Consider the following 26,922-nt stretch of genomic DNA (forward strand, 5'->3'; position numbering starts at 1 on the left):
ATTATTTTGTCACCTAGAGGTTGAATTTTTGCAAAGCACTTTATCTTGGGCTACCTAGGGAGGCTACACAGAAGCCAAGGTAGTTACTACACATACCAGCCCACTTCTTAAATAAGAAAAATTGATAGGAATATATAACACTGGTGCTTTGAACCCTATACTTGCTTCCACTGCAATTCCAGATCCAGTTCAAACTTCTGGCTGCCCTCTTCAAAGCCCTATTCCTACTAACCTCCAGGTCTCCCTATCTCTGAGTATCACTCGCTACGGTCAACAGGAATGTTTCAGCTAATGGAGCCCAGAAAAGGATGTCTGAAGCTCTGGGACAGAGAGGGACTTCTTTGGGACTTCTTACCACTGGAGATTAGGGCTGAGTTTGAGGCTTGCCACATTTAGAACATATAATTTGCCATAATGAAGGCGCCTGCAAAATCTCAGGGAAGTACTTTCCATTGTAATCAGTTTCCAAGAATTATTCTCCTGAATCTTGATTTATCATTAGGACAGACAGATAGTTCTCTTGGACATGAGGGGGACTTATGTATCTGGGGAGACTGACTGGCAGAACTATAGTGGTAATATCATACTGCTCTAGCTATGTTGGTATATCTCTCTGTGTGGACACTCTGTTACAGAATAAAAGTGTATGGGTGTGTGTGGGGGGTATAGTTATAACTATAATTCAGGAGTAGGCAACTTATGGCACGTGTGCCAAAGGCAAAATGCGAGCTGATTTTCAGTGGCACTCACACTGCCTGGGTCCTGGTCGGGGGGGCTCTGCATTTTAATTTAATTTTAAATGAAGCTTCTTAAACATTTTAAAAACCTTATTTACTTTACATACAACAATAGTTTAGTTATATATTATAGACTTATAGAAAGAGACCTTCTAAAAACATTTACATGTATTCCTGGCATGCAAAAACAAATTAGAGTGAGTAAATGAAGACTCGGCACCCCACTTCTGAAAGGTTGCTGATCCCTGGTATAATTATACCACTGTAGTTCTGCCAGTTTGCCTGTGTAGACAAGCTCTTAGTTAAACCAGCACAAGTTTATGTGTAGACAGAGCTACAGAATTGCTGATCTCCAGTTCTGTGCCTTAACCATAAAGACTGTTCTTTCTCCTGTTAGTAAGGTCACTGTGTGCATTTTGGTCCAAATCTGAGATGCTGCTGCAGACAAACTCCCACTAACTTGAATGGGAGTTTATCTGAGTAAGACCTTAGGAACTGGCCTTTACTGCATGTGGAAATGCATAGCAAATTTCTGTTTTTGTGTGAAGCTATGAATGTTCTTTCTAGGCTTTTCATTAAGGATTTGTGCTGGACTCTCTCACAAGGAGGAGAAAAATGCACATATGCCACAAAAGCAAAGGTGAGACCAAAATGACATTCAGCAGCACAAAAAACCCTGTCATGTAACCTCTTGACAGATTAAAAGAAAACTACAAAGCAGCAAAAACAACTGCCAGTAAAATGTGCCATGTAGCCAGATGTTATCATCAGGGAAAAAAAGCCCACTTACATAACTTGGCATGTAGGTCGACGATTGTAAACCTATTTGGATGACAATGTGATGGAACTAAAAAGGTGTCACCTTTTTTCGTTGCAGCCTGTTTTGGGATTCATAACGGTCACAATGTTTGAATTATTTTGTTAAAGAAACCCTCTCAATGTGAATCTTGTGAAATTGCCTAATAAAGAAAAATCCAGTTCCTGACAGAGCAGCTTTTAAAAAGTGTAATTCTGAAGGTTTCTTCTGAAAAACTTCACAAACATTTTCCTCCTCCTCTGACAAGATTTAAAAGGGTCTCTTCAGTAAGCGAAAAACTGATGAAGTCTCCTGCACAGGAACCCGTGGGAGGATCCAGTTGTAGGATTGGGGCCCAACTGCCTACTCACAGAAAGGGCTTGCAGTCCAGCCTGGGTAAATGCTACTCCAGGAGCAGAACAGGGACCAAACTGTGACCCAGTTAAGTCCCCGCTTCTCCAGTGATTCATGGGAGAAGTAAGTTACACCAGCCATTTTCCTGGCACGGGTTATTTCCTTTTCCACGTTGGCTCAGCTCTGCTGACTGGTGTGTTGAAGGGGAAGGAGCTGAAGCCAAAACTCCACACTGTTGCATTCACTTTCTCCCAGCACAACATGTGGCACACTGGGTAGCCCATCGAGGGAAGTTTGGGGACTCCCTGCACCCCTTTAACTCCCCAGTGCAGGCACACAGCTGATTGACCCAAAAGTGCTCCCTAATGCGCAGATTAAACAAACTTTAAAAATAGAGGAAAAAATTGGAGGGGAGGGAGTGTTCGTCTGATTTTTTTGAATGACAATAATCCAACTTTACTAGTAACTATAGTAAGTACACATTTTGCAGATAGGACTGGTTGTTTTTTTTTCAAATTGTTGCTTTCCCTTTAAAAATCCTTACAATTATTAATTCTGGGGTTTTTTTAAAGTAGCTAAATGAACTAGAGAGAAGTGTCATTTTAACATCCAAAATTTGTATTGCTTCCACCTTTTATTTCTGAGTGTCAAGAAGAACTTGAAGCATTGACATGCCTGTGAGAAACTGAACAATGACAGAACATCAATTACCCCGTCCTCCACTGAAAAACCCTGTGCATGGACACCCACAATTGAGCACAGCCCCACTGAAACCTGTGGCTCTCCTCATAGGTACAGGAATCTGCCCGCATAGATCTTAGTGCAAGATCTTGGCCATGCTGCTGGGATGGGCACCGTTCTAAGAACCTGTATAAACAAATACTGTAGATAGAATAAAGGGGGTCTGAGAGGAGGGAAGGATAAATGGGGGTAGGGGAATGGAAAATCTCTGTTTTTTCCCCTATAGAAGTCCTCCTTTTGGTGCCTCAAAAACTGGACTTCACCCTGTTGCACACATAATGCCTTTTGAAGTAGATGGCATTTTTTGTGTGTGAAGAGTGTAGAACTGAGGCTAATTATTTCAAAGCAGAGCAAGGGAAAATATTAACCTGAGTCCTGGATTTTTTTTTTTTTTAATAAACACAGAGTTACAGATAAACTCCTGTTTTAACCTTAATTATAGTAAATAGATGTGTTAATGATTGGTTTCTCTAGTGGGGTCCGGTACAGAGTAACCCATCATATTGTAATGAGCAGGTCCTTTCAGCAATACTGCTTATTAATTATGAAGTGTAGGTGTTGATAGATGAGGACAGTTCTCTGGTTGGCTATCATACAAGGAACCCCATTTAGAAAATGAACATAAGTGAAGCAGAAGTGAAGTGGCGACTGTAAACATGACTATTTCCCTCAGCAGAAGTACTTGGCATGCTGGCATTTTTCAAAAAACAAAATCATGTTTGTCTTTCTTGAATGTGAATACATTCTTGGAGGTGGGGGATGGTTTTTCTTTCTTTCATTTTTTCCCCTGTTCCATAAGTGCAGTTACATTTGGATAATAACAGCAGTTGAGGGATTTTGTGGGAGGGGGAGGGGAACAGAGTTTATATTTATTATTGTAAAAGCTCTTTTTAATGTTAATTCCTTTAAAAAAATATAATGGTATGTGGGGGTTACATTACAGGGCTATTTCACCAACACAAAGTATCTGTACTGAAATAGTACATGCAAATGAGACTGAAACACAGGGAATCATTGTTTAACTTTAATAATAACTTGCTAGAGAAAAAGACAAATCCATCTCTGTATTAGTAAAGAAAACAGTACAGGAGAAATGCATTATCCTTTGAAACTTTTTTCTTAAACAATCACAGGGGATGAGGAAACAAATCTTTAGATGGTTTTACAGTATGCTTCTCCCTGATAACATGTTTAGGGTAGATCAGTGGTTTAAGCAGTAAAGCCCCGATCTTACGAATATTTAAGCACATATTTAACCTAGCTCACATGAGTAGTTCTAGTGAACATGATAGAACTACTCCTGTGAGTACGGTTCTGCATATGCAAGTTTTACTTGATCAGGGCCCAAGTTGCAAATACCTAGACTCCCTTAAACCACACATGCAAATCCCAACAGGGTGCATTCAACTTTTCACCTTCAACTTCCAAGTCAGATACAATTTACTGTCTGGTAGATTTCTGGATGGAACCTTAGAAGGCTATCTGCTGTTTGCTCAATGGCAATATTATAGATGCAGTGGTATATATAATATGGATAGATGTATGTCTTGGCTTGTTAGGTCAAAAAATATTTCTCTTGTCTACATGTGTGCCGTTTGGCTGTTGCACTCCACACCAGATGGGGTTGCATTTAATAGTGTTGGTATATAATTTGTGGTGTACTTTGTGATCTTTTGAGACTACATATACTCTCTTGAATTATTATTTGTATTAGGCCAAATCCTGAGATCTTTACTCAGTTGGGAGGGATTTTCAAAAGTGCTCACTCTTAGCCTTATTTTACGATTGATTTCAAGGGGAGCACTCAGGTCAACATGAAGTGCTTAGCAAAATTCCACCTAATTTCTACTCTGTCCTTGGTCAGGCAAACTCCCATTGCTGGCAAGTCCCTTACCCCAGGATTCAGCCCATTCTTTGATCTGGGCCCTGAAATTAGAACTAAAATGCTGGGCCAGATCCTCAGCTGGTGTAAATAAAACAAGCTCCTCTGAAGTCAATGGAGCTTCAGCAGTAGCTCTGTCCCACTGGGTTCTTAAGGATACTCATTGTTAAAAGGGTGAGATATATAAAACAAATTGAAGTGGTAAAGTACTGAAATATCAGGCAGCTTAAATACTCACAGGCAATCAGTTAAACCAGCTAATTTCCAAAGAAGTATATGTAGGTGTCATAGATTCCTCTCCCCAACGGTTTGGTACCCGGGGTGAATGCCACAGAAGTTATTGGGATTTTTGTCTCTGACTTCAATGGGGCCATGATTTCACCCTGTAGAACTCACAGTGGTGAAGAAGCCAGGCGCTTTCTAGAACTCTGAAGATTGTCCTTCAGTGGTAATCCCCGTTTGCTTGTGCTAGAATCATAAAATGTTTTCAGTATCCTCTTGTGTCTGGTTTTCAGGATCAGGACATCTGGCTATAATGGACTGTTCATTTCTTGGGTAATGTGACTCAAGGAGTGATACCTTGGGCCAGAATAAGTCAAATGCCCCTGGAATCAGCAGGTGCAATTTCCATGAAGGACCGTAGTCAGCACTGATTGAGGTGGTGTAAATTACATGGTATAATTTTGAAGTCAGTGGAGTTTTGCCCATTTATAGTACCTGAGGATCTGGCCTTTCATGCACAAATCTTTTATTTTCTGGAGCAGTTAACTAAATACCCACCCTTTTGCTCTAAGATGTCAAGTAATTTCTAGCTATTTAATTCTCAGAATGGGAGAAAAATAAAATTAGAGAAGAAATTAGAGGGGAAAGTTTTTTCATAGGTCACTGCCAGGTGTGTGGGACCAACCCTGAAAAACTGTCTGGAGTTATTCCAAACATTATCTCATTGAATGCCAGCTTAGTATCTCTGCCATAGGAAGAAGAAGAAAGACCCACGACATTAGAGAGAGATGAAAGGAAAGCAGTGAAAAGAAACTGCTGCCATTTCTTTTACTCCCTATCTTGACTCTCCTTCTAAGAAACATTAATTCAGACATTTAGAATGTAGCACAGATATTAGGGGCCAACAATAGTGGGGAGGAGAAGGGCTCAGTCTCCCACCCTCTGGAAGTTTAGAAGTAAAAGGTTCCATCTTGTCTGCAATTTCAGATTTCTACTGAAAAATCCACAAGGTCTAATTTAATAAAATAACCATAAATCTGCTGCCCTGGCATCCTGCCTATGTATTTAGGGGCCTGTTCAGGAAGACATTTCACATTACACAAACAAAGTCTTCTGAAATTTCTGATTCCCTCCTGCTGCCACCATCAGTGCAACCACGGTGGGACATGGTATGCCACACTGTTCAGCACTTCACTAAGCCCTACACCCTCCCTGCTGCTGCTCTCCCAGGCTGATGTCATGGTGTCCGAACTCCTTCCGTTATTTGAGTAGCCTGCCTGATTTTGTAAAAGGAAGGGGAAAATGTACTCTGTGGCCAACAATGTGAAATGATTTATAATTGCGTTTCAGTGACTTGAGCTGGGTGTTTCTTCTTTTGGAAAAAACTTAGTCTCAGAAAACCGTATACATCTAAATGATAAAAAGTAGGCTTTGACGTAACAGAGCACTCCGTTAAGATGAATGGGCTGAGGTCACACTTTTGTGTGTGTTTTATTGTTTCAGTCTGTCTGACTTTCAGAACAAACAAGACAGCAGAGTGCTAATTTACAGTGGGAAGGTTATCCTCCTAACCAGGAAGAGCCAAATGTATTTCTGAGAAATAAAATCTGATTCTACAGCACATAAAATCTGTGGAATCTGCTGCAGATTTCCTGCCTTCACAGATTTTTTTTGCAGTTGACAGCAGCTTAAAGCAGTAAAATCAAATGATTTTTGAGACAGTTTGTAGTAATGCATCCCAAATGCTAAGTGCAGAGTTGTCTGGAGTAATAAGAAAATCCAGAGAGAAAAATGGGAAAAATTAGTAGACTCTCTTTAGATAACATGATTTAGACTAGTTTTTATTTAATCCTTGTAATCTTCCTGTGGCACTGAATGCTCAGGGTGTTGATAATTGGATATATGGATTTTTACCTGCGGGTTAATTGTTGGAGTCTGGCCCAGGTTAGTAGTGACCAAAAGAAGTAATCATCAGAGTTGGTACCCTATATTCCCCACTTCCCCATTGACAAAGCTGTGTATAGCATTCAGCTCTCCAGGTGGATGTACATTGCTGCCCACATCTACATACATCTAGCAAACAGGTGTTTCAGCTGCGTTTTCTGAGCTGGTGAGCCATATTTAAGGGATCACGCACCAAAGTATCCTAGAAAAAAAGAGAGAATACCATAATAATTCTTTTTATAATAGATTCAGTGTTTGATAACTACACTCCCCAGTCCTCCTCTTTGCTACAGCCCAATTCTATTTCAGTAGCTTTCTACATCAGCTGTGGTCTAGATTGTTGTTTGAGCACATGCTCAGCTCTATACATGCATATAAGAAAGCACTCTTGCCTCATGGAATTTCCAGTCTAGTTTAGACCCAGACAATACAGTACACCTGACAATCACAGTACACAGGAGAGATCGTTTTTGTGTAAGAATTTTTTCTGGATGAATTTGAAGGAAGAGAGACTGTGCCATATGTCAGAACAGGGAGACCATAAACAACTAAGAGCCATTAAACAACTAAGGATTGCAGAGCATAATAACACTCTGTGCCAAGGAGGCCAAAGGAGTAGCTGACATAGGGCTGGCTAGCTATGCTAGCTTTGTGGCCACTTTGCACCTCAGGAGCAATGCAAAGGGGCTGGAACAGAGTCAAGGATCTGGGCCATCGTCTAAATGTAAAGATACTCAGCGGTAAGGCTGGTTTCAAACAAACAAACATGTCAGGAAAATGCCTTCAGATGAATGCCATTGAAGAAAGCATTCAGCCTTACTATTCATTTCTTCAGTTGTGTTCTATCCTTGAGATATACAGATCCAGACAACGTCCTAACAAACCTTTAGCTATGGCATCATGAAAAGCAGTGTTATATTTAAGGACTTGAGTCATTGATTTCTCTTTTGCACGTCCCCATCGCTCACTGATAGTAGGTCTATTGCAGATGAGCCAAAAGTCTTCCCTAAATTGTAATTCACCCTTGCAAGATTACATGGACATGGAGAGGAAAATGAAGAGGAAGATGCCATAAGGTGAAATTCACTTGTGTCCAGAAAGCCAGCCCAAGACCTGTGTACCACTTAGGTTTTTTTTATGAAAGCTTCAATGTGGGACTGAACAGGTGTGCTCTGGCCTTATGCTGACTTTCTGAATGGGTTGCCATCATGTTTCCTTTCACACAGGTCTGTTTCTGTTTATTTCTAGAAGAAAATATTCTTGAGATTAGCTTTAAGTGTTGTATACACATAATTACAAATATTATTGGAAAGTGACAAAAGTCTTTTAAAAAAAAAAAGTCTAGCTCAGTTATTTATTAGCACTTTCCCAGAGTACAGTGTCAGCACAGACAATATTTGAAATGAATGTTGTATTTGATTAGACTGATTGATTGTTCTCACCGCTGAGGATTTAGCATTCATTAGTCATACTAACCAGTCATTAGTACTGCCTTTATCAGCAAGCAAAGAATAAACAGAAATTCTAATAAAAATTCATCACAGTGAATGTACTCCATACCTAAGCAAGTTTTATGACTGTCAGTGTATTAGATTAGCTGTTATAACATTGGCAGCATAAAAGTTTCTGTTATAAAAAGTTTAAAATCCTTTAATGGTTGTTTACTTTGAATCTAGACACTTTTAAATTTAAGTAGGCTAAACAGATAATCTCTCAAATCCAACATAATAAAGTGCTAATAGTTATTTTTTACCTACTGATATATTTGTATGGGATCCCTTTTAGCTATTAGACTTGTGGTTTCCTAAGCAAGTTGTACTAACCTGATTTATCAGAAATAATCTCTATGGGAGAGAAATCAAAATCCTGTATCAGAGGTTTTCAACCAAACAGCAAACGTATTCTGGTATATACAAAAAAAGTACAAAAATGGAGACCATGTTTACATTTAACTGATTTCACTCTCATATGTCCATTTTAACTTTACTTTAATATCGTGGTAAGTGCTCCAAAGAAATAAGCACTTTCACTGCCTTTAATTTACATGCGTTCAGTGTATTTATCCTTATTTCTCTAGTAATTTTTTTAATGTATAATTATTTTTTAATCTTTGTAATTTTTTTACAGGAGCCCCTGAATGTTATTGATCCTGGTTTGATGGACCTAAATGGTCAAAATGAAGATGCATTAGAATGGGATGAAACTGATATAAGTCATAAGCTGATTAGCATTAATGAAGAATTAAATGAACTTGATCAAGAACAAAAGCAGGATCATCCAAAACAGAAATCTGCTTCAGAAGAATGTGGTAGTAATGACTTGAATCAAGAAGAACGTATGAGTGATCATGAAACTCCTCTGTATTGTTCCAGCATTACATCACCTCCTAGCCCTCACATTTACCAAGTGTATAGCCTCCACAATGTAGAGTTATCAGGAAAAAAACATATACCTCTCTTGCAAAAGACTTCAAACTTCCCCAGTGTAACACAGTCTAATATTTTAAATAAAAGCCTTAAGGACTCCCCACTTTCCTCTACCAAATCTCCGCCAGACCTAATAGGCAGGACCACTTTGGCAAAACCATTCAATTATATGTACCATAGTGGAAATATAAGCAGACATTCTGAGAGTGAAAGCAGAATAGTCAGTGAAGGTGATACAGAAACTTCAAACAATTCTGAAATTTTTTTGTTAAATGATATTGAAGGAACCGAGAGTAATCCTGAAATTGGGCCTCTGGAAGTCCATATGAGTGACACAGTTGATGTGATAAAACAAAAAATTAAACAAGAAGAAGAGGACCATATTACACTTTCAAATAATTGTCACTCAACTTCTTCTGCATGTTGTGCAAGTGGAAAAGAGGGAGATCTAAATGGTGCTACCCAACATACCTCTGATTGTTTGGAAGAAGAATTACAAGGAAAACATGATGTGTTTACATTTTATGATTACTCTTACCTCCAAGGCGCCAAACTCAAATTGCCAGTGATGATGAAACAATCACAAACTGACAAAGCATGTACAGAGGGAACTTTACTTCATGGTTTTTATTTTGATAAAATACCCTGTAAAGCTGAACATCAATCTGCAGAGTTACACCCAGATGAGTTTATGCATGAACTTACTTTGGCAAGTGTCTCCAGAGAATCAGATCCCACTTCTTGCAAATCTGTGGAGAGTGCTAGGAAATTAACTGATATACAGAATGCAAAACAGGTTTCACCTTTATCGCATAGCTCTTCATTAGAATCTCTTTCTGTGGCAGGTGATTTGTTTGGCTCAAGTATTTTTAAAGCTGGCGATGGTCTTCAGAGAAGCACATCTTTGGAAAGCTGGTTGACTTCATACAAAAGCAATGAAGATCTTTTTAGTCATCATGGCTCAGGAGACATAAGTGCAAGCAGTGATTCTGTTGGAGAACTCAGCAAAAGGACATTAGACCTCCTGAATCGTTTAGAGAATATCCAGAGCCCTTTAGATCAAAAGATAAAGCGCAGCATTTCCGATATCACACTCCAAAGTAGCTCACAAAAAATGTCATTAGCGGGACAGTTAGCACTAGATATTGCATCCTCAATCAACGAAGATTCAGCTGCTTCTCTCACTGAACTCAGCAGCAGTGAGGACCTTTCTCTTTGCTCTGAGGACATCGTATTGCACAGAAATAAAGTGCCAGATTCAAATGCATCATTTAGGAAACATCTTAATCGGTCAGTAGCTGATGAGAGTGATGTCAATGTCAGCATGATTGTTAATGTCTCCTGCACGTCTGCTTGCACTGATGATGAAGATGACAGTGATTTGCTTTCAAGTTCTACCCTGACCTTGACAGAGGAGGAGCTGGGCATCAAAGATGAAGATGATGACTCCAGTATTGCAACTGATGAGGATATTTATGAAGAGTGCAATTTAATTTCTGGACTTGATTACATAAAGAATGAACTCCAGACTTGGATTAGACCAAAATATTCTTTGACAAGGGAGAAGAGAAGATGCAACCTCAGTGACAAAATTCAGTGCAGTAAAGATGTAAGTAGCAATGAGACATCAAAAGCAATAGATACATTGAGCACTGAAACAGTTTTGAATGGTTCATTATATAAGCTACCAGAAAATAATGGCAACAGTAAAAACTTATCAGATGGTCATGAACTGGAGCCAAAAAGTCAGACTAAAAAGGATAGTTCTCAGGCTGCTAAAGATCAGTTTGTGGATGACATAGAGAATGGAAATGTTGAAAATACTCCAGACAGTCAAAAGGAAGAGCTTATTAGAACTTCATCCACTCCCAAAAATCTTGGCTTACTTGATGGTAAGGGACCTGAAAACGAAAGTTGCATCTGCGAAGCATTTACAGATAGTTCAGATGATTCACATATGGATGGTAAAGAGACTGTTGAACCATCAAATATATCCACAAGTCTTCTACAAGAATGTCAAAATCATCTTCAATCTGACGATCATTGCATTGCGTATACTCCCACTAGAAAGCCTTGTATGGAGCCTGTGTCCGAAATGAGAGGTATAGATACACAAGATACTTCTTTACTAAAATATTTACCTAATGATCAGCAAAGCAGAACAAGCACTATTGAAAAACCTACTGATTGTTGTGCAGCTTTTGAACCAAATGAAGCACAGGAGAACACCTCAGCGCATGGTAGTGATTCATGTTGCAACTGTGAATCTGTTGCTTTCGATAAAAGAAATGTGGACGATTGCTCAGTGCACAGCTTTGTGATGGAGATAATTGACATGGCATCAACAGCCTTGAAGAGTAAGTCACAGCCTGAATGTGAGACAGCCACTCCTACTTCATTAACACAGATCAAGGAAAAAGTAATGGAACATTCTCACCGGCCCATACAACTAAGAAAGGGGGATTTTTATTCTTATCTTTCTCTCTCCTCTCATGATAGTGACTGTGGGGAGGTAACCAAATACATAGAGGAAAAGAGCAGTACTCCAGTGCCCCTGGACTTTGCAGATGAGAGAGAAAACATTGAATGTTTTTTTGAGGCCTGTCCCGAGGAAGAGCGAGTTGAGCAGCAGCCACATTTCTCTTACACTCCCCCTGAAGGATCTCTGGCATCAGGCAAAGTCCTAGAATTATTGGCTGAACCTAAAACTTCTGCTAAATGTAGTAGCTTTTCTTTCTTAAGTAATGACATTGAAGTAAATGTGCCCAATCCTGCCAACCGAAAGGAATCAAACAATCTAAAAAATATTACTGATGATTCACTGACTTTGGACAGCCATAATGAAGGCTTGGACATGAATTCTCTGAAGTTTAGCACTAAACAAAGAAGTACAGGAAAGTCACTTGGAACTGCGAAGTCTAAAGGAAGTATTGCTGCTTCTGCAAAGGCTTCAGCTATAGGTTTTCAGTTAAAGCCAGACCACTGGAAAGATAAGGACATATTGCACCAGGACACTAAAACACTTACTTGTGAAGAAAAACTCCTGAATCTTCACACTGAGAGGCACATAAATATGCACAGATAGAATGTAACCCTCCCGCGCACACCCATTATCTCATAAACAGGTATGTACTATACAGTATGGCTTTGCATATGACTTATTTTTATATGATTGTATAGTGAAAGAGTATGAATCACCATCCAGGACTTTTGTTTTATGATAGCACCATGCTTTATATATATTTGACTGATCACAATCCATCCCCAGTTTACACACCTCTGGTCAACTAATGCATTCGAGACACTGGTTTTGCCCCTGGTTGTTGCATGGACTGAAGCTCCACTCCTGTGGAACACACAAAATCCATTTCAGAGTGGTAGCCATGTTAGTCTGTATCAGCAAAAAGAATGAGGAGTACTTGTGGCACCTTAGAGACTAACAAATTTATTTGAGCATAAGCTTTCGTGGGCTAAAACCCACTTCATCGGATGCATGCAGGGGAAAATACCGTAGGACGATATATATATACACAGACCACACCACACAATCCATTGTCTACAGCCAAGCTCTAAAATACAACTGCATTTGCTCCAACCCCTCAGACAGAGACAAACACCGACAAGATCTCTATCAAGCATTCTTACAACTACAATACCCACCTGCTGAAGTGAAGAAACAGATTGACAGAGCCAGAAGTCACCTACTACAGGACAGGCCCAACAAAGACATGAAACAATGGGTGTTGCCATACCAACTATAATGAGAGTAATCAGTTAAAGTGAGCTATTATCAGCAGAGAAAAAAAAACCTTCTGTAGTGATAATCAGGATGGCCCATTTCCAACAGTTGACAAGAAGGTGTGAGTAACAGTAGGGGGAAAAATAAGCATGGGGAAATAGTTTTACTTTGTGTAATGACCCATCCACTCCCCGTCTTTAGTCAAGCCTAATTTAATGGTGTCAAGTTTGCAAATTAATTCCAACTCAACAGTTTCTCATTGGAGTCTGTTTTTGAAGGTTTTTTTGTTGTAGTATTGCGACTTTTAGGTCTGTAGTCAAGTGACCGGGGAGAGTGAAGTGTTCTCCGACTGGTTTTTGAATGTTATAATTCTTGACGTCTGATTTGTGTCCACTTATTCTTTTACGTAGAGACTGTCTGGTTTCGCCAATGTACATGGCAGAGGGGCATTGCTGGCACATGATGGCATATGTCACATCGGTAGATGTGCAGGTGAACGAGCCTTTGATAGTGTGGCTAATTTGATTAAATCCTATGATGGTGTTCCCTGAATAGATATGTGGACACAGTTGGCAACGGGCTTTGTTGCAAGGAAAGGTTCCTGGGTTTGTGTTTTTGTTGTGTGGTGTGTGGTTGCTGGTGAGCATCTGCTTCAGGTTGGGGGGCTGTCTGTAAGCAAGGACTGGCCTGTCTCCCAAGATCTGCAAGAGTGAGGGATGGTCCTGAAGGACAGGTTGTAGATCCTTGATGATGCGCTGGAGATGTTTTAGTTGGGGCTGAAGGTGATGGCTAGTGGTGTTCTGTTACTTTCTTTGTTGGGCCTGTCCTGTAGTAGGTGACATCTGGGTACTCTTCTGGCTCTGTCAATCTGTTTCTTCACTTCAGCAGGTGGATATTGTGGTTGTAAGAATGCTTGATAGAGATCTTGTAGGTGTTTGTCTCTGTCTGAGGGGTTGGAGCAAATGCGGTTGTATCTGTAGACAATGGATCATGTGGTGTGGTCTGGATGAAAGCTGGAGGCATGTAGGTAGGCATAGTGGTCAATAGGTTTCTGGTATAGGGTCGTGTTTATGTGACCATCGCTTAATAGCACCAGAGTGTCCAGGAAGTGGATCTCTTGTGTGGACTGGTCCAGGCTGAGGTTGATGGTGGGATGGAAATTGTTGAAATCATGGTGGAATTCCTCAAGGGCTTCTTTTCCATGGGTCCAGATGATGAAGATGTCATCAATGTAGCGCCAGTAGAGTAGGGGTGTTAGGGGACCAGAGCTAAGGAAGCGTCGTTCAACTGTTGGAAATGGGCCATTCTGATTATCACTACAAAAGGTTTTTTTTTTGTTTTTGTTTTTTTCTCCTGCTGATAATAGCTCACCTTAACTGGTTACTCTCATTATAGTGGGTATGGAAACACCAATTTTTTCATGTTCTCTGTGTATATATATATCTTCCTACTGTATTTTCCACTGCATGCATCCGATGAAGTGGGTTTTAGCCCACGAAAGTTTGTGCTCAAATAAACTTGTTAGTCGCTTAGGTGCCACGAGTACTCCTTTTCACAAAATCCATTGGAGTCAAACTTCTGTTCTGCTGAGTATGGGAATTCCATAGGGTTGATATTCCCAGGTAGCTTCCATTCTCCCTCTTATGCTGCTGAGCTGTCCAGCCTTGTAGAAGGTGTCTCTACCCAGGGACACCCCTTTCTCCGCTCTTCTCCATAGTCAGCTGGTCTTCTGCCATAATCACCGACCCTCTGTTTGCCAGACTTCTGATTTTCCAAATGTTTTGGGTATCCCATGAAGCCTTCATAATATCAGTGCTCTACTGTGTTTGCAAATAATCTTGTGAAAGCAAACCCCTGGGATAGTGGCTAACCAGATTAAATGGAGAGGTATTAATTTATCTGTTAATGTCTATATCCTATGATTCTGGATTTAAACCTGCTAAGCAATTATGAAGAAAAAGGAATGACAGGCCAAATGATTAGTGTTACCAAAATAAGAAAACTTTACCATAAGGGTTATTGCAAATGCAAGACTAAGGTTGTACAGTAAAGACACAAACGTAGAGGAAGGTGAAAAGTAAAGGCTATAATAGCAATCTTAATTGCTCCTTTCTGGTATATTTTGGAACATAAGTAGTAGAGATGAGCCTAAGATGAGAAGTTTGGCTCCAATCTTTGCCAAAGTTTGAAGGAGTTCAGATCGGGTTTTCTGGCTCACATAAATCTCTAATGAAAAGAAATATTCAACGGCATATTTAGCCAGAAAAACAGAGATAGAAAACAGCATATGGCCCAGCTGCTTTGCACCTCCCCACTAATCCAAAGTGGCGTTAGAGCCAGCATAGGTGGCTAGGCAAGAATCACATTAGTGCAGAGGGATCTTCCAACAGTTTACAGCCAGCATAGCGGCACCTATGCCACACTCAGCCCAGCTGCATGTGCAGGGGGTGTGACTGGGAGAAAGGAAGTGTGATCAGGGTTTTCTTACCCTTCATGGGTCCCTGGCTGCCATATTGACCTCTTGAGGTCTTTGGTACACAATGACCTAGAATTGGGGGACTGCCAACTCCACCTTCGCATCCCCATTTCTGAGCTGTGTCATGTGCTCCTCAGATGTATCAAAGGAGTTGGGCCTATAAATACAAAATGAGATTGTTGTTTTTGGAAGTGTAACTTTTGCATTTCCTGAGCTAATATGACATTACTATCGTTTTTGTCTCTACTTGTATGATTCTCCGTATGCACACATATACTTGTGCATCTGCTAAAACTTTATTATTTCAGCAACAATTATCTGACACATCCCAAATGATATTTTCATAAGCAAACTATGGAAATATGGTCTCGTTGAAATTACTGTAAGGATGGGGCTAAACTGGTTGAAAGCTCACACTCAGAGTAGTTATCAGTGGTTCTCTGTCAATCTGGGGGGACATATCTAGTGGAGTCTTGCAGGGGTCAGTCTTGGGTCCTCTATTATTCAATATTTTCCTTAATGACTTGGATAATGGACTAGAGAGTGTGCTTGTAAAATTTGCGGATGACACCAAGCATGGGAGGGGTTGCTAGCACTTTGGAGGACAGGATTAGAATTTAAAATGACCTTGACAAATTGGAATATTGGTCTGAATTCAACAAGATGAACGTAAATAAAAACAAGTGTGAAGTACTACAGTTAGTAAGAAAAAAATCAAAGGCACAGATCCAAAATGGGGAATAACTGGCTAGGTAGTGGTACTGCTGAAAAGGATCTGGGGTTATAGTGGATCACAAATTGAATAGAAGTCAACAGTGGGAATGCAGTTGCAAAAAAGTCTAATATAATTCTGGGGTGTATTAACAGGAGACTTAGTATGCAAGATATGGGAGGTAATTGTCCTGCTTTATTTAGCACTGGTGAGGCTTCAGCTGGAGTACTATGTCCTGTTCTGGGTGCCACACTGTAAGACAGAATCTTTGGAGAGAGTCCAGAGGACAGCAACAAAAATGATAAAAAGTTTAGAAAACCTGACCTATCGAGAAAGATTTAAAAAATGGGCATATTTAGTCTTGAGAAAAGAAGACTGGGGTCGGACCTGATAGTCTTCAAATATGCTAAGGGCTGTTATAAAGAGGACTGTGATCAGTTGTGCTGAATGTCTTCTGTAGGTAGAACAAGAAGTAGTCAGCTTAAACTGCAGCAAGGGAGGTTTAGGTTAGAGATTAGCAAAAGCTTTGTGACTATATGGATAGTTAAGCTCTGGAATAGGCTTCCAAGGGAGATTGAGGAACCCGCACATTGGAGGTTTTTAAGAACATGTTGGACAAACACCTGTCAGGGATGGTCTATATATAGATGGTCCTGCCTTAGTGCAGGAGGCTAGACTAGATGACCTCTCTAAGGCCTTGTCTACACTACGAAATTAGGTCGAATTTATAGAAGTCGGTTTTGTAGAAAGCGTTTTTATACAGTCGATTGTGTGTGTCCCCACAGAAATGCTCTAAGTGCATGTAGTCGGCGGAGTGTGTCCACAGTACCAAGGCAACCATCGACTTCCGGAGCGTTGCACTGTGGGTAGCTATCCCACAGTTCCCGCAGTCTCTGCCACTGTCATAAATATAAAGGGAAGGGTAAACCCCTTTAAAATCCCTCCTGGCCAGAGGAAACCTCCTCTCACCTGTAAAGGGTTAAGAAGCTAAAGGTAACCTCACTGGCACCTGACCAATGAGGAGACAAGATACTTTCAAAAGCTGGGAGGACGGAGAGAAACAAAGGGTCTGTGTCTCTATCTTTATGCTGTTTCTGCCGGGGATAGACCAGGAATGGAGTCTTAGAACTTTTAGTAAGTAATCTAGCTAGGTATGCGTTAGATTATAATTTCTTTAAATGGCTGAGAAAAGAATTGTGCTGAATAGAATAACTATTTCTGTCTGTGTATCTTTTTGTAACTTAAGGTTTTGCCTAGAGGGGTTCTCTATGTTTTGAATCTAATTACCCTGTAAGGTATCTACCATCCTGATTTTACAGAGGTGATTTCTTTACTTCTATTTACTTCTATTTCTATTAAAAGTCTTCTTGTAAGAAAACTGAATGCTTTTTCATTGTTCTCAGATCCAAGGGTTTGAGTCTGTAGTCACCTATGCAAATTGGTGAGGCTTTTTATCCAACATTTCCCAGGAAAGGGGGGGTGCAAGTGTTGGGAGGATTGTTCATTGTTCTTAAGATCCAAGGGTCTGGGTCTGTAGTCACCTAGGCAAATTGGTGAGGCTTTTTACCAAACCTTGTCCAGGAAGTGGGGTGCAAGGTTTTGGGAAGTATTTTGGGGGGAAAGACGTTTCCAAACAGCTCTTCCCCAGTAACCAGTATTTGTTTGGTGGTGGTAGCGGCCAGTCCAAGGACAAAGGGTGGAATATTTTGTACCTTGGGGAAGTTTTGACCTAAGCTGGTAAAGATAAGCTTAGGAGGTTTTTCATGCAGGTCCCCACATCTGTACCCTAGCATTCAGAGTGGGGAAGGAACCTTGACAGCCCCCCATTTGAATTCTGGGTAGAAATCCCAGTGCCTGATGGGGCTAAAACATTGTCGCGGTGGTTCTGGGTACATATCATCAGGCCCCTCCGTGAAAGCAAGGGCAGACAATCATTTTGAGCCTTTTTTCTTGAGTTACCTGTGCAGACGCCATACCACGGCAAGCATGGAGCCCGCTCAGCTCACTGTCACCGTACTTCTCCTGGGTGCTGGCAGACACGGTACTGCATTGCTACACAGCAGCAGTTTATTGCCTTTTGGCAGCAGACAGTGCAGTATGACTGGTAGCCATCGTCGACATAGTCCTGGGTGCTCTTTTAACAGACCTCGATGAGGTCAAGGGCGCCTGGGCAAACATGGGAGTGACTCAGCCAGGTCATTTCCCTTTTAAGTTTAGTCTCATGGCGATTCAATCCTACCGGCAGTGCACTGTCTTTTAATCTGAAGCCAGCAGAAGACGATGGCCAGTCGTCATCCTACACCGTCTTCTGCCGAGCACCCAGGTGATGATGATGGCTAGTGGTCGTACTGCACAGTCTGCTGCCAGCAAGATGTATAAAGATAGATGAAGTGGATCAAAACAAGAAATAGACCAGATTTGTTTTGTATTCATTTTCTCCTCCCTCCCTCTGTGAAATCAATAGTCTGCTAAACCCAGTTTTGAGTTCTATCCTTGAGGTTTTGAGTTCTATCCTTGAGGGGGCCATTCTGTTTCTCGCAAAGCCACCCCCTTTGTTGATTTTAATTCCCTGTAAGCCAGGTTGTCAGTCGCCCCTCCCTCTGCCAGAGCAATGGCAAACAATCGTTTCGCGCCCTTTTCCCTGGATTGCCCGAGCAGGAGCAGATGCCATAGCACAGCAAGCACGGAGCCCGTTCAGCTCACCCCTGCAATTATGACCATTGTAAACACCTCGCGCATTATCATGCAGTGTATGCAGAATCAGCACCTGAAAAACCAGGCGGGGAGGTGACGGCAGCGCGGTGATGAGGACATGGACACACTTTTCTCTAAAACCGCATTCCCCCGCAATTTGGAGATCATGGTGTTAATGGAGCGGGCTCATGCCATGGAACGCCGATTCTGGGCCCAGGAAACAAGCACAGACTGGTGGGACCGCATAGTGTTGCAGGTCTGGGACGATTCCCAGTGGCTGCGAAACTTTCGCATGCGTAAGGGCACTTTCATGGAACTTTGTGACTTGCTTTCCCCTGCCCTGAAGCGCATGAATACCAGGATGAGAGCAGCCCTCACAGTTGAGAAGCGAGTGGCGATAGCCCTGTGGAAGCTTGCAACGCCAGACAGCTACCGGTCAGTTGGGAATCAATTTGGAGTGGGCAAATCTACTGTGGGGGCTGCTGTGATGCAAGTAGCTCACGCAATCAAAGATCTGCTGATATCAAGGGTAGTGACCCTGGGAAATGTGCAGGTCATAGTGGATGGCTTTGCTGCAATGGGATTCCCTAACTGTGGTGGGGCTATAGACGGAACCCATATCCCTATCTTGGGACCGAACCACCAGGGCAGCTAGTACATAAACCACAAGGGGTACTTTTCAATAGTGCTGCAAGCCCTGGTGGATCACAACGGACGTTTCACCAACATCAACGTGGGATGGCTGGGAAAGGTTCATGACGCTCGCGTCTTCAGGAACTCTGGTCTGTTTAAACGGCTGCAGGAAGGGATTTACTTCCCAGACCAGAAAATAACTGTTGGGGATGTTGAAATGCCAATAGTTATCCTTGGGTACCCAGCGTACCCCTTAATGCCCTGGCTCATGAAGCCGTACACAGGCACCCCGGACAGTAGTCAGGAGCTGTTCAACTATAGGCTGAGCAAGTGCAGAATGGTGGCAGAATGTGCATTTGGACGTTTAAAGGGTTGCTGGTGCAGTTTACTGACTCGCTCAGACCTCAGCGAAACCAATATTCCCATTGTTATTGCTGCTTGCTGTGCGCTCCACAATCTCTGTGAGAGTACGGGGGAGACGTTTATGGCGGGGTGGGAGGTTGATGCAAATCGCCTGGCTGCTGAATACGCACAGCCAGACACCAGGGCAATTAGAATAGCACAGCAGGAAACGGTGCGCATCAGAGAAGCTTTGAAAATCAGTTTCATGGCTGGCCAGGGTACCGTGTGACACTTCTGTTTGTTTCTCCTTGATGAAAACCGGCCCCCTTGGTTGACTCTAATTCCCTGTAAGCCACCCGCCCTCCCCCCTTTGATCACAGCTTGCTTGCCAAGGAAATAAAGTCACTATCATTTAAAAAAACATGTATTCTTTATTAATTGATTATAAAAATAGGGAGATAACTCACAAGGTAGCCCGGGTGGGGTGTGAGAGGAGGGTAGGAGGGAAGGAAAAGGCCACTTTAAAACTTGTTGAATGCCAGCCTTCTGTTGCTTGGGCTGTCCACTGGGGTGGAGTGGTTGGGTTCCCGGAGCCTCCCACCCTGCGTTCTTGGGCGTCTGGGTGAGGAGGCTATGGAACTTGGGGAGGAGGGAGGGCAGTTAAGCAGGGGCTGAAGCGGCAGTCTGTGATCCTGTTGCCGTTCATGAACCTCCACCAGACGACGGAGCATGTCCGTTTTATCCCACAGTAGCCCCAGAGTTTCCTCATGCCTCCTCTGATCTTCCTGCCACTACCTCTCCTCACATTCATCTGCCACCGTCCTGTATTCTGCTGTTGTGTCCCTCCACACAGCTCTGTCAGTGCCGGACGACTGCATAAGCTCAGAGAACACGTCATCATGCGTGTGTTTTTTTTTTGCCGCCTTATCTGAGATAGCCTCTGGGATGGAGGAGGGAGGCTTGAAACATTTGCAGCTGCTGGAGGAAAAAAAGAGAGTGAAGTATTGAAAAAGATACATTTTACAGAACAATGGCTATACTCTTTCACGGTGAACAACACTATTCACATTACATAGCACATGAGATTTTGGTAGAAGGTCGCATTTTGCATCTTATATTGAGTGCCTGTGGCTTTGGTGTTAGAGATCACACACGCAGTGCCAGGCAACAGAATTCGGCTTGCAGGCGGCCATGGTAAGCCATAGTCTTTCAGCTTCTGCAACCTTCATAACAGCAGCCTCCTCCTTTCCCATACCAAGCAAAGCCTGTTGAGTTGGCCATTTACTGCTGCAGTTTTCCTGTTAACGAGCAGCAGCAGAAACCAAACTAACCCTCTCCCCCCATCCAATTCTCTGGGATGATTGCTTTTCCCCTCCTCCCACCGCGTGGCTGGTATCAGGGAAGATCCCTGCTAGCCAAACGCGAACAGCTCAGTGCCAATGGCCCCCCCTTCCACAGTGTGGCTAACTGCGGGGAGGATTTCTTTTCAGCCACAGGCAAACAGCGCAGTAGGAACGGCCACCTCTGAATGTCCCCTTAATAAAAATTCCCCTATTTCAACCAGGTTACCATGAACGATATCACTCTCCTGAGGATAACACAGAGAGATAAAGAACGGATGTTGCTTGAATGCCAGCAAACACCGGGACCATACACTGCCAGGCCTTGTCATGCAATGGTACCAGATTACTTGCTACTAGCATGGCGTGGTAAAGCGTCCTAACATAGAGGACAGAATAAGGCTGCTCTCCCCAGAAACCTTCTGCAAAGGCTTTTAGTGTACCTCCAGGAGAGCTTCATGGAGATGTCCCTGGAAGATTTCTGCTCCATCCCCAGACACATTAACAGACTTTTCTAGTAGCAGTACTGGCCACGAATGCATCCCAAGTCCTCAGGGCTACTTAATCATTAAAAAACGCTTGCTTTTATAACATGTATTATATTTTAAAAGGTACACTCACCAGAGGTCCCTTCTCCGGCTTGATTGGGTTGGGAGGGTATTTCAGTCAGGGTGATAAAAAGATCCTGGCTGTTGGGGAAAACGGTGTGCTGTGTGCTCTCCCCAAGTTCATCCTCCTCCTCATCTTCCTCATCTGCAAAATCCTCAGCCATGGAGGAGAGTATCTCATCCTCAGAGTCCACGGACGGGGTGAGGTAGTGATGGCGGCCCCCCTAGAATTGCATGCAGTTCAGCGTAGAAGCGGTATGTCCGGGGCTCTGTCCTGGAGCGTCAGTTTGATTCTTTGGTTTTCTGGTACACTTGTCTGAGCTCCTTAAGTTTCACGCGACACTGTGTTGCATCTCTGAGGCGGCTTCTTTCCCTCATGGCTTCTGAGATTTTTTGAAATGTTTTGGCATTTCGTCTTTTGGAACGTAGTTCTGATAGCATGGATTCCTCTCCCCATACAGCGATCAGATCCAGTACCTCCCGTTCGGTCCATGCTGGAGCTCGTTTTTGATTCTGGGATTGCATGGTCACCTGTGCTGATGAGCTCTGCATGGTCACCTGTGCTGATGAGCTCGCCTGGCCAAACAGGAAATGAGATTCAAAAGTTCCCGGGGCTTTTTCTGTACACCTGGCCAGTGCATCCGAGTTCAGAGTGCTGTCCAGAGCGGTCACAATGGTGCACGGTGGGATAGCTCCCGGAGGCAAATACCTTCGAATTGCGTCCACCTAACCCTAATTCGAAATGGCGATGCTGATTTCAGCGCTAATCCCCTTGTTGGGGAGGAATACAGAAATTGGTTTTAAGAGCCCTTTATGTCGAAAAAATGGCTTCGTTGTGTGGATGGGTGCAGGGTTAATTCGGATTTAATGCTGCTAAATCCGACATAAACTCGCAGTGTAGACCAGGCCTTAGTCCCTTTCAGCCCTATATTTCTCTCATTCTGTGATCTTTATCCTGACACTTTCCTTTGCACGTATGCGTGTATAATGTTGCATTATATTGGAATAGTGACATCAGAGGAAAGATGCTTGAACAGTTTTTGGGTCTTCACGACCTGACAATTGCCAATTAAGCTCATACTTAAATGAAACCTTAATACACATCTACTGGCTTAGTTACACCATCCACATCAAAATCACTGGATAAGCAGCTGAAATTCAACTGGGAAATTACAAAAGAGATGGATTAGAGTATACGATCAAGTGCCTATATTCTGAGGACTATGTATATATGGAAGTATCTATATGAAAAGTGAGATGAGGACAAAAGGCTCAAGTTTGTAAGTTTATACAGCAGATGTAAAGTAAATTTGAATTAATCTTGTGTTAGATTTCATCACTTATTTATTATATTAACCTGAGAAACAGAATTACCATAGTGTGTGGTGACTGGCCTGTTCTTCTTGCCCTCATTCTTTCACTAATAAGGATAGTAATATAACTTTGCACTTCAATAGTGCTTTTCATCTGAGAATCTCAAAGCACTGCACAAACTTGCCATCCACTGTTACAGACATTACAGTTACTTACATGGTAGCAAGCTGTGTTTTCATTAATACTAGGTTATGGCAACATACAGTTAATCAGGCCTGAGGACCAGAATTGAGTATAAAGAATAGAGATATTTATACACCCTCATGCAATGCAGTGAAAGGAAATGCTGAGAATGTACATGATGGTTTGATGGAGTCAAAGCATAATTTTTATTTTGCCTTAAGGTTACAGGCTTTTTTAAATAATAAAAAGCCCTTTTTATTACATGCCACTCTTTATTTAAGAAACTATTTATTGTTTGTTAGATGTTATATAGTATTGTTTCTATTAAAATTACACATAGATTTTATTATGCCTAGCTGCAATGCTGGGTATGTACCTCAAGTAAGTAAAAAGATGAAAATCCATGCTGCCACATAGGAGATCTGTGTTTCACTGAAGTCTGAATTCCCGGGGAATGAATTACAGAAGCAATCTACCCTAATTTGTTAACTTATTCAAATAACAGTTATTATACTTAACTATGCTAAAGATTATCTTTTTGGTGGCAGATTGTTTATTTTTTGATGAGCCTAATTACTGATTTTCTAAAGGTAATTTACATTTATTACTAATACATCTTTTAAAATGTGACAGATAAATGTTGTTCCCATAAGTATATTATGAAAAAAGTTACTATTTAAAAACACATTATTTAATTTGAAAGATAAATGGCAAACACCATTATTTTTTTCCTGTAGCACCTGTGCTGTAAGCTCATTAAAATGTGTAATTCCAAGTGTAGCTGCAATACTAACAGAAAAATAATCTATAAACTCTAAACTCTAAAAATATACTCAGAATGCAAAGCTGACAAAAGGCCTACTTACTAATGTAGCTTGGCTAATTTTATCTTCTTTCAGGGCTATGTTTGCCTTGGTTGTAGAAGAGGATAAAAGCTACAGTGGATAAAATATATTTTCTACCAAATGTATCTAAATTGCAATCTTGTTCTTTATCAGTTTGCTGTAAAACTGACCATTAAGGGAAAGTAACAGCAATTCTATAACCAGCTTCAAAAATACTTCTATCAGAACTGATTATTCTACTATATAAGCCAATATACAGCAGAGGTGCTCAGAAAGCGATACTGATTTTGTTTCTCAAGGAGGTGACAGCTTGAAAGAACAGCCTTCCTGCATATAAGATCATGCAATCTTTTGCTGTCACTATGACCCATGACTCACCAATGGAATCAGGATTCGTAGTCATATATTCAGGGTGTGCAGGGATCAATCCATTACAGGACCTTATGTGATGTTCCTAGAGTCTTTTCTGGAAAATGCATTAGATTTCTGTGTGCGATCTGTTATGGTCACACGTAAGTCAGAAAAAATATTTCCTTCCTTTTATATAGAACATACAATTTAAATTTCCCATACATTGGAAAAAAATTATTACTTGGTCTTAAGAAAAATGAACTGGTTTTATCCCACAATCCTGCAGCAGGAGTTAAAATATCCTGCAACTGACTGTAGCCAGGAGGAACCTAGAGGGAAAGGATGATCCTGTGACTAAAGCACAAGATTGCTAGTCAGACAATCTGGCTGCTATTCCAAGCTCTGCCATGGACTTTTTGTATGGCCTTGAGCAGATCACTCAATCTCTTTCTGCCTCAGTTTCTTTAACAATGAAATACCGGGGATAATAGTTGAAGGGGGGGAGTTCTGAGGCTTAAATCATTTACCAAAAACTGTTTTGAGATCCACGGATAGAATGTGATATCTAAATGCAAAGTATTAGTAGTTATGTAATTCTATGAAAAAAACAGTATTCAAGGCCAGTGGAATACAGACACTAACCTATAATAATTTAAATATAAAAAAATTAGACTGCAGGAATTAACTAAGCCTTTTCTGACCGTTTGTCTTTGCAGATTTAATAGGGCACTGGAAACAACAGTGCTTCTTTACCTTTGTTTACAACATAGTCATGATACGTTATTTCAGTATAGCAGAAGATTCCACCGGAGGACTTATTTAAAAACTTAATAATACCTAGATGGTAGAAATAGCTACTTTATATTATCATCTGTGGATGTTTTGATTTTGGAAAACAGGTACTGTCCAACAGGGAGACTTTTCTTACTATAGATCTGATTAAAACCCATGCCAAAGTTTTTAAAGAGCAAATGTGATATCTTCATTATTATGCATGTTGGTTTTGCACTGATTTCTAAACATACTGTTGCACTTTTCACTATTTTCATGTAATGTACTTTTTCTATAAAAATAGAGAGGTCAGTTACAGCAAATAAGATCAAAGGAGAAGGTAACTGGATAGATCCAGATATTTCTACTTAATTTGGAAGGCATATAATGCATGTCTGGAGTGCCTCCTAGGAAATGCCTAAGAGATGTACTTTGCACTAATCTTTTAGCTGTTATTCCGACATAATCCTCATCATAAGCCTCTGCTCTTTGATGAATAGTTTAACCCTAAACTCCAAGCTGGATAAATTCCATAGTATGAAAATGTAACTCATTACTGGTGCCAGAAATGTCCAAATAGTTCTGTGATACCCCTCTTTGCCTTTTATATTAAAATGTCATTGTATAGACATACATAAATTATGTGTCTCAGTTAAATACTGTGTATCCCTTTTTGTTGTTTGGCTGTGGCAGATCCATATTTTGTTATTGATCGGAGCACCTTTGAGTGTGCTGAAGGTAAGTTCACAGGTAAGTATAAGGACAGGATCCAGGGAAAAGGTCAGACTTGATGATTTCCCTTGTTTGTTTTGAAACGACGTCCTTAAAAAAATCAATGAGTTTTCTGCAATCAATACAAAGACATTTTTTACTCTAACTTAAACTTAGGCATTTAAAAATCATTGTTCACACACTGTGTGCCAGTGCATTTGAAGGCTTTGGCATGTAATTGTATAATGGCTCTCTTCAGTTGTTCTGGAAGAGCTTGTGTTTTGCACAAAACTGTATTTTATGTAACATACTTTCACTTCTTTTTTTTCATTTCCTTTTAGAAACTTGGCTGCTGTTCAGGTGCAGGTTCATCCTGTTAACCCTGGGATGACCTCCAATGCCATTGCATCATTCACTGCCTCTCGTTACACTGACTCCCAAGATAAATTTTCTTTCCAAATGTGATTTGTCCATGTTTGTTTTCTGATCAGCCTACATATGCTGGTCCTAATTCAGTAATCATTTTGTAGTATAGCAAAGCCATTTGCTTTCATGTGGATTCCCCTCCCAAGCTACCTCTAACTACCTACCCTTCCTAAACTGAATGCTTCTGTAGTAAGTGAGCTGTAGCTCACGAAAGCTTATGCTCAAATAAATTTGTTCGTCTCTAAGGTGCCACAAGTCCTCCTTTTCTTTCTGTAGTACTTATCACCCGTTACATTCTTTAAAGTTTTGCAATTCCACAAATTCATCATGATCAGTCTGATTCATCTTTACAGAGCTGTACCGGTCAGTACTCTCTTATTTCATGTATCAAATTTAATATATATGTATAATGCATATAATATATATATATATGTATAATGCATATGTTTGTTGAAACTAGTTTGTGTTTAAAATTACAATTTTATTTGATTGCAGCAAAAGAAAAAGTCATTAGTCCTCCTAATTCAATACATCTAAAAGTTAAGCAATTAAAATCAATGCCATTTATTTCATTTTAAAATTTAATCTATGCAACACTTCAAGAAACAACTACATGGTGTTGTATATTAGGAACTGTTGACATTCTACTGAATTAAGTACAACATTTTGGGGTTT

The 26,922-nt window shown here is 41.0% G+C and overlaps 1 protein-coding gene across 4 annotated transcripts in view; it reads left to right on the forward strand.

The window, feature by feature from the left end:
* AKAP6 (A-kinase anchoring protein 6) overlaps positions 1-26,627 on the forward strand; it is a 403,733-nt gene extending 377,106 nt beyond the window's left edge. For all 4 annotated transcript variants that reach the window (XM_084632749.1, XM_084632752.1, XM_084632751.1 and 1 more), the window contains 2 exons: positions 8,804-12,227; positions 26,163-26,627. In XM_084632749.1, coding sequence (XP_084488875.1) covers positions 8,804-12,187 — 3,384 coding nt within the window. In that variant the 3' untranslated portion in view covers positions 12,188-12,227; positions 26,163-26,627. The remainder of the gene's footprint in view (positions 1-8,803; positions 12,228-26,162) is intronic.
* Positions 26,628-26,922: the final 295 nt, after the last annotated feature.

Source organism: Lepidochelys olivacea, assembly GCF_965140295.1.
Source record: "Lepidochelys olivacea isolate rLepOli2 genome assembly, chromosome: 6".
NCBI classification, from domain to species: Eukaryota; Metazoa; Chordata; order Testudines; family Cheloniidae; genus Lepidochelys; species Lepidochelys olivacea.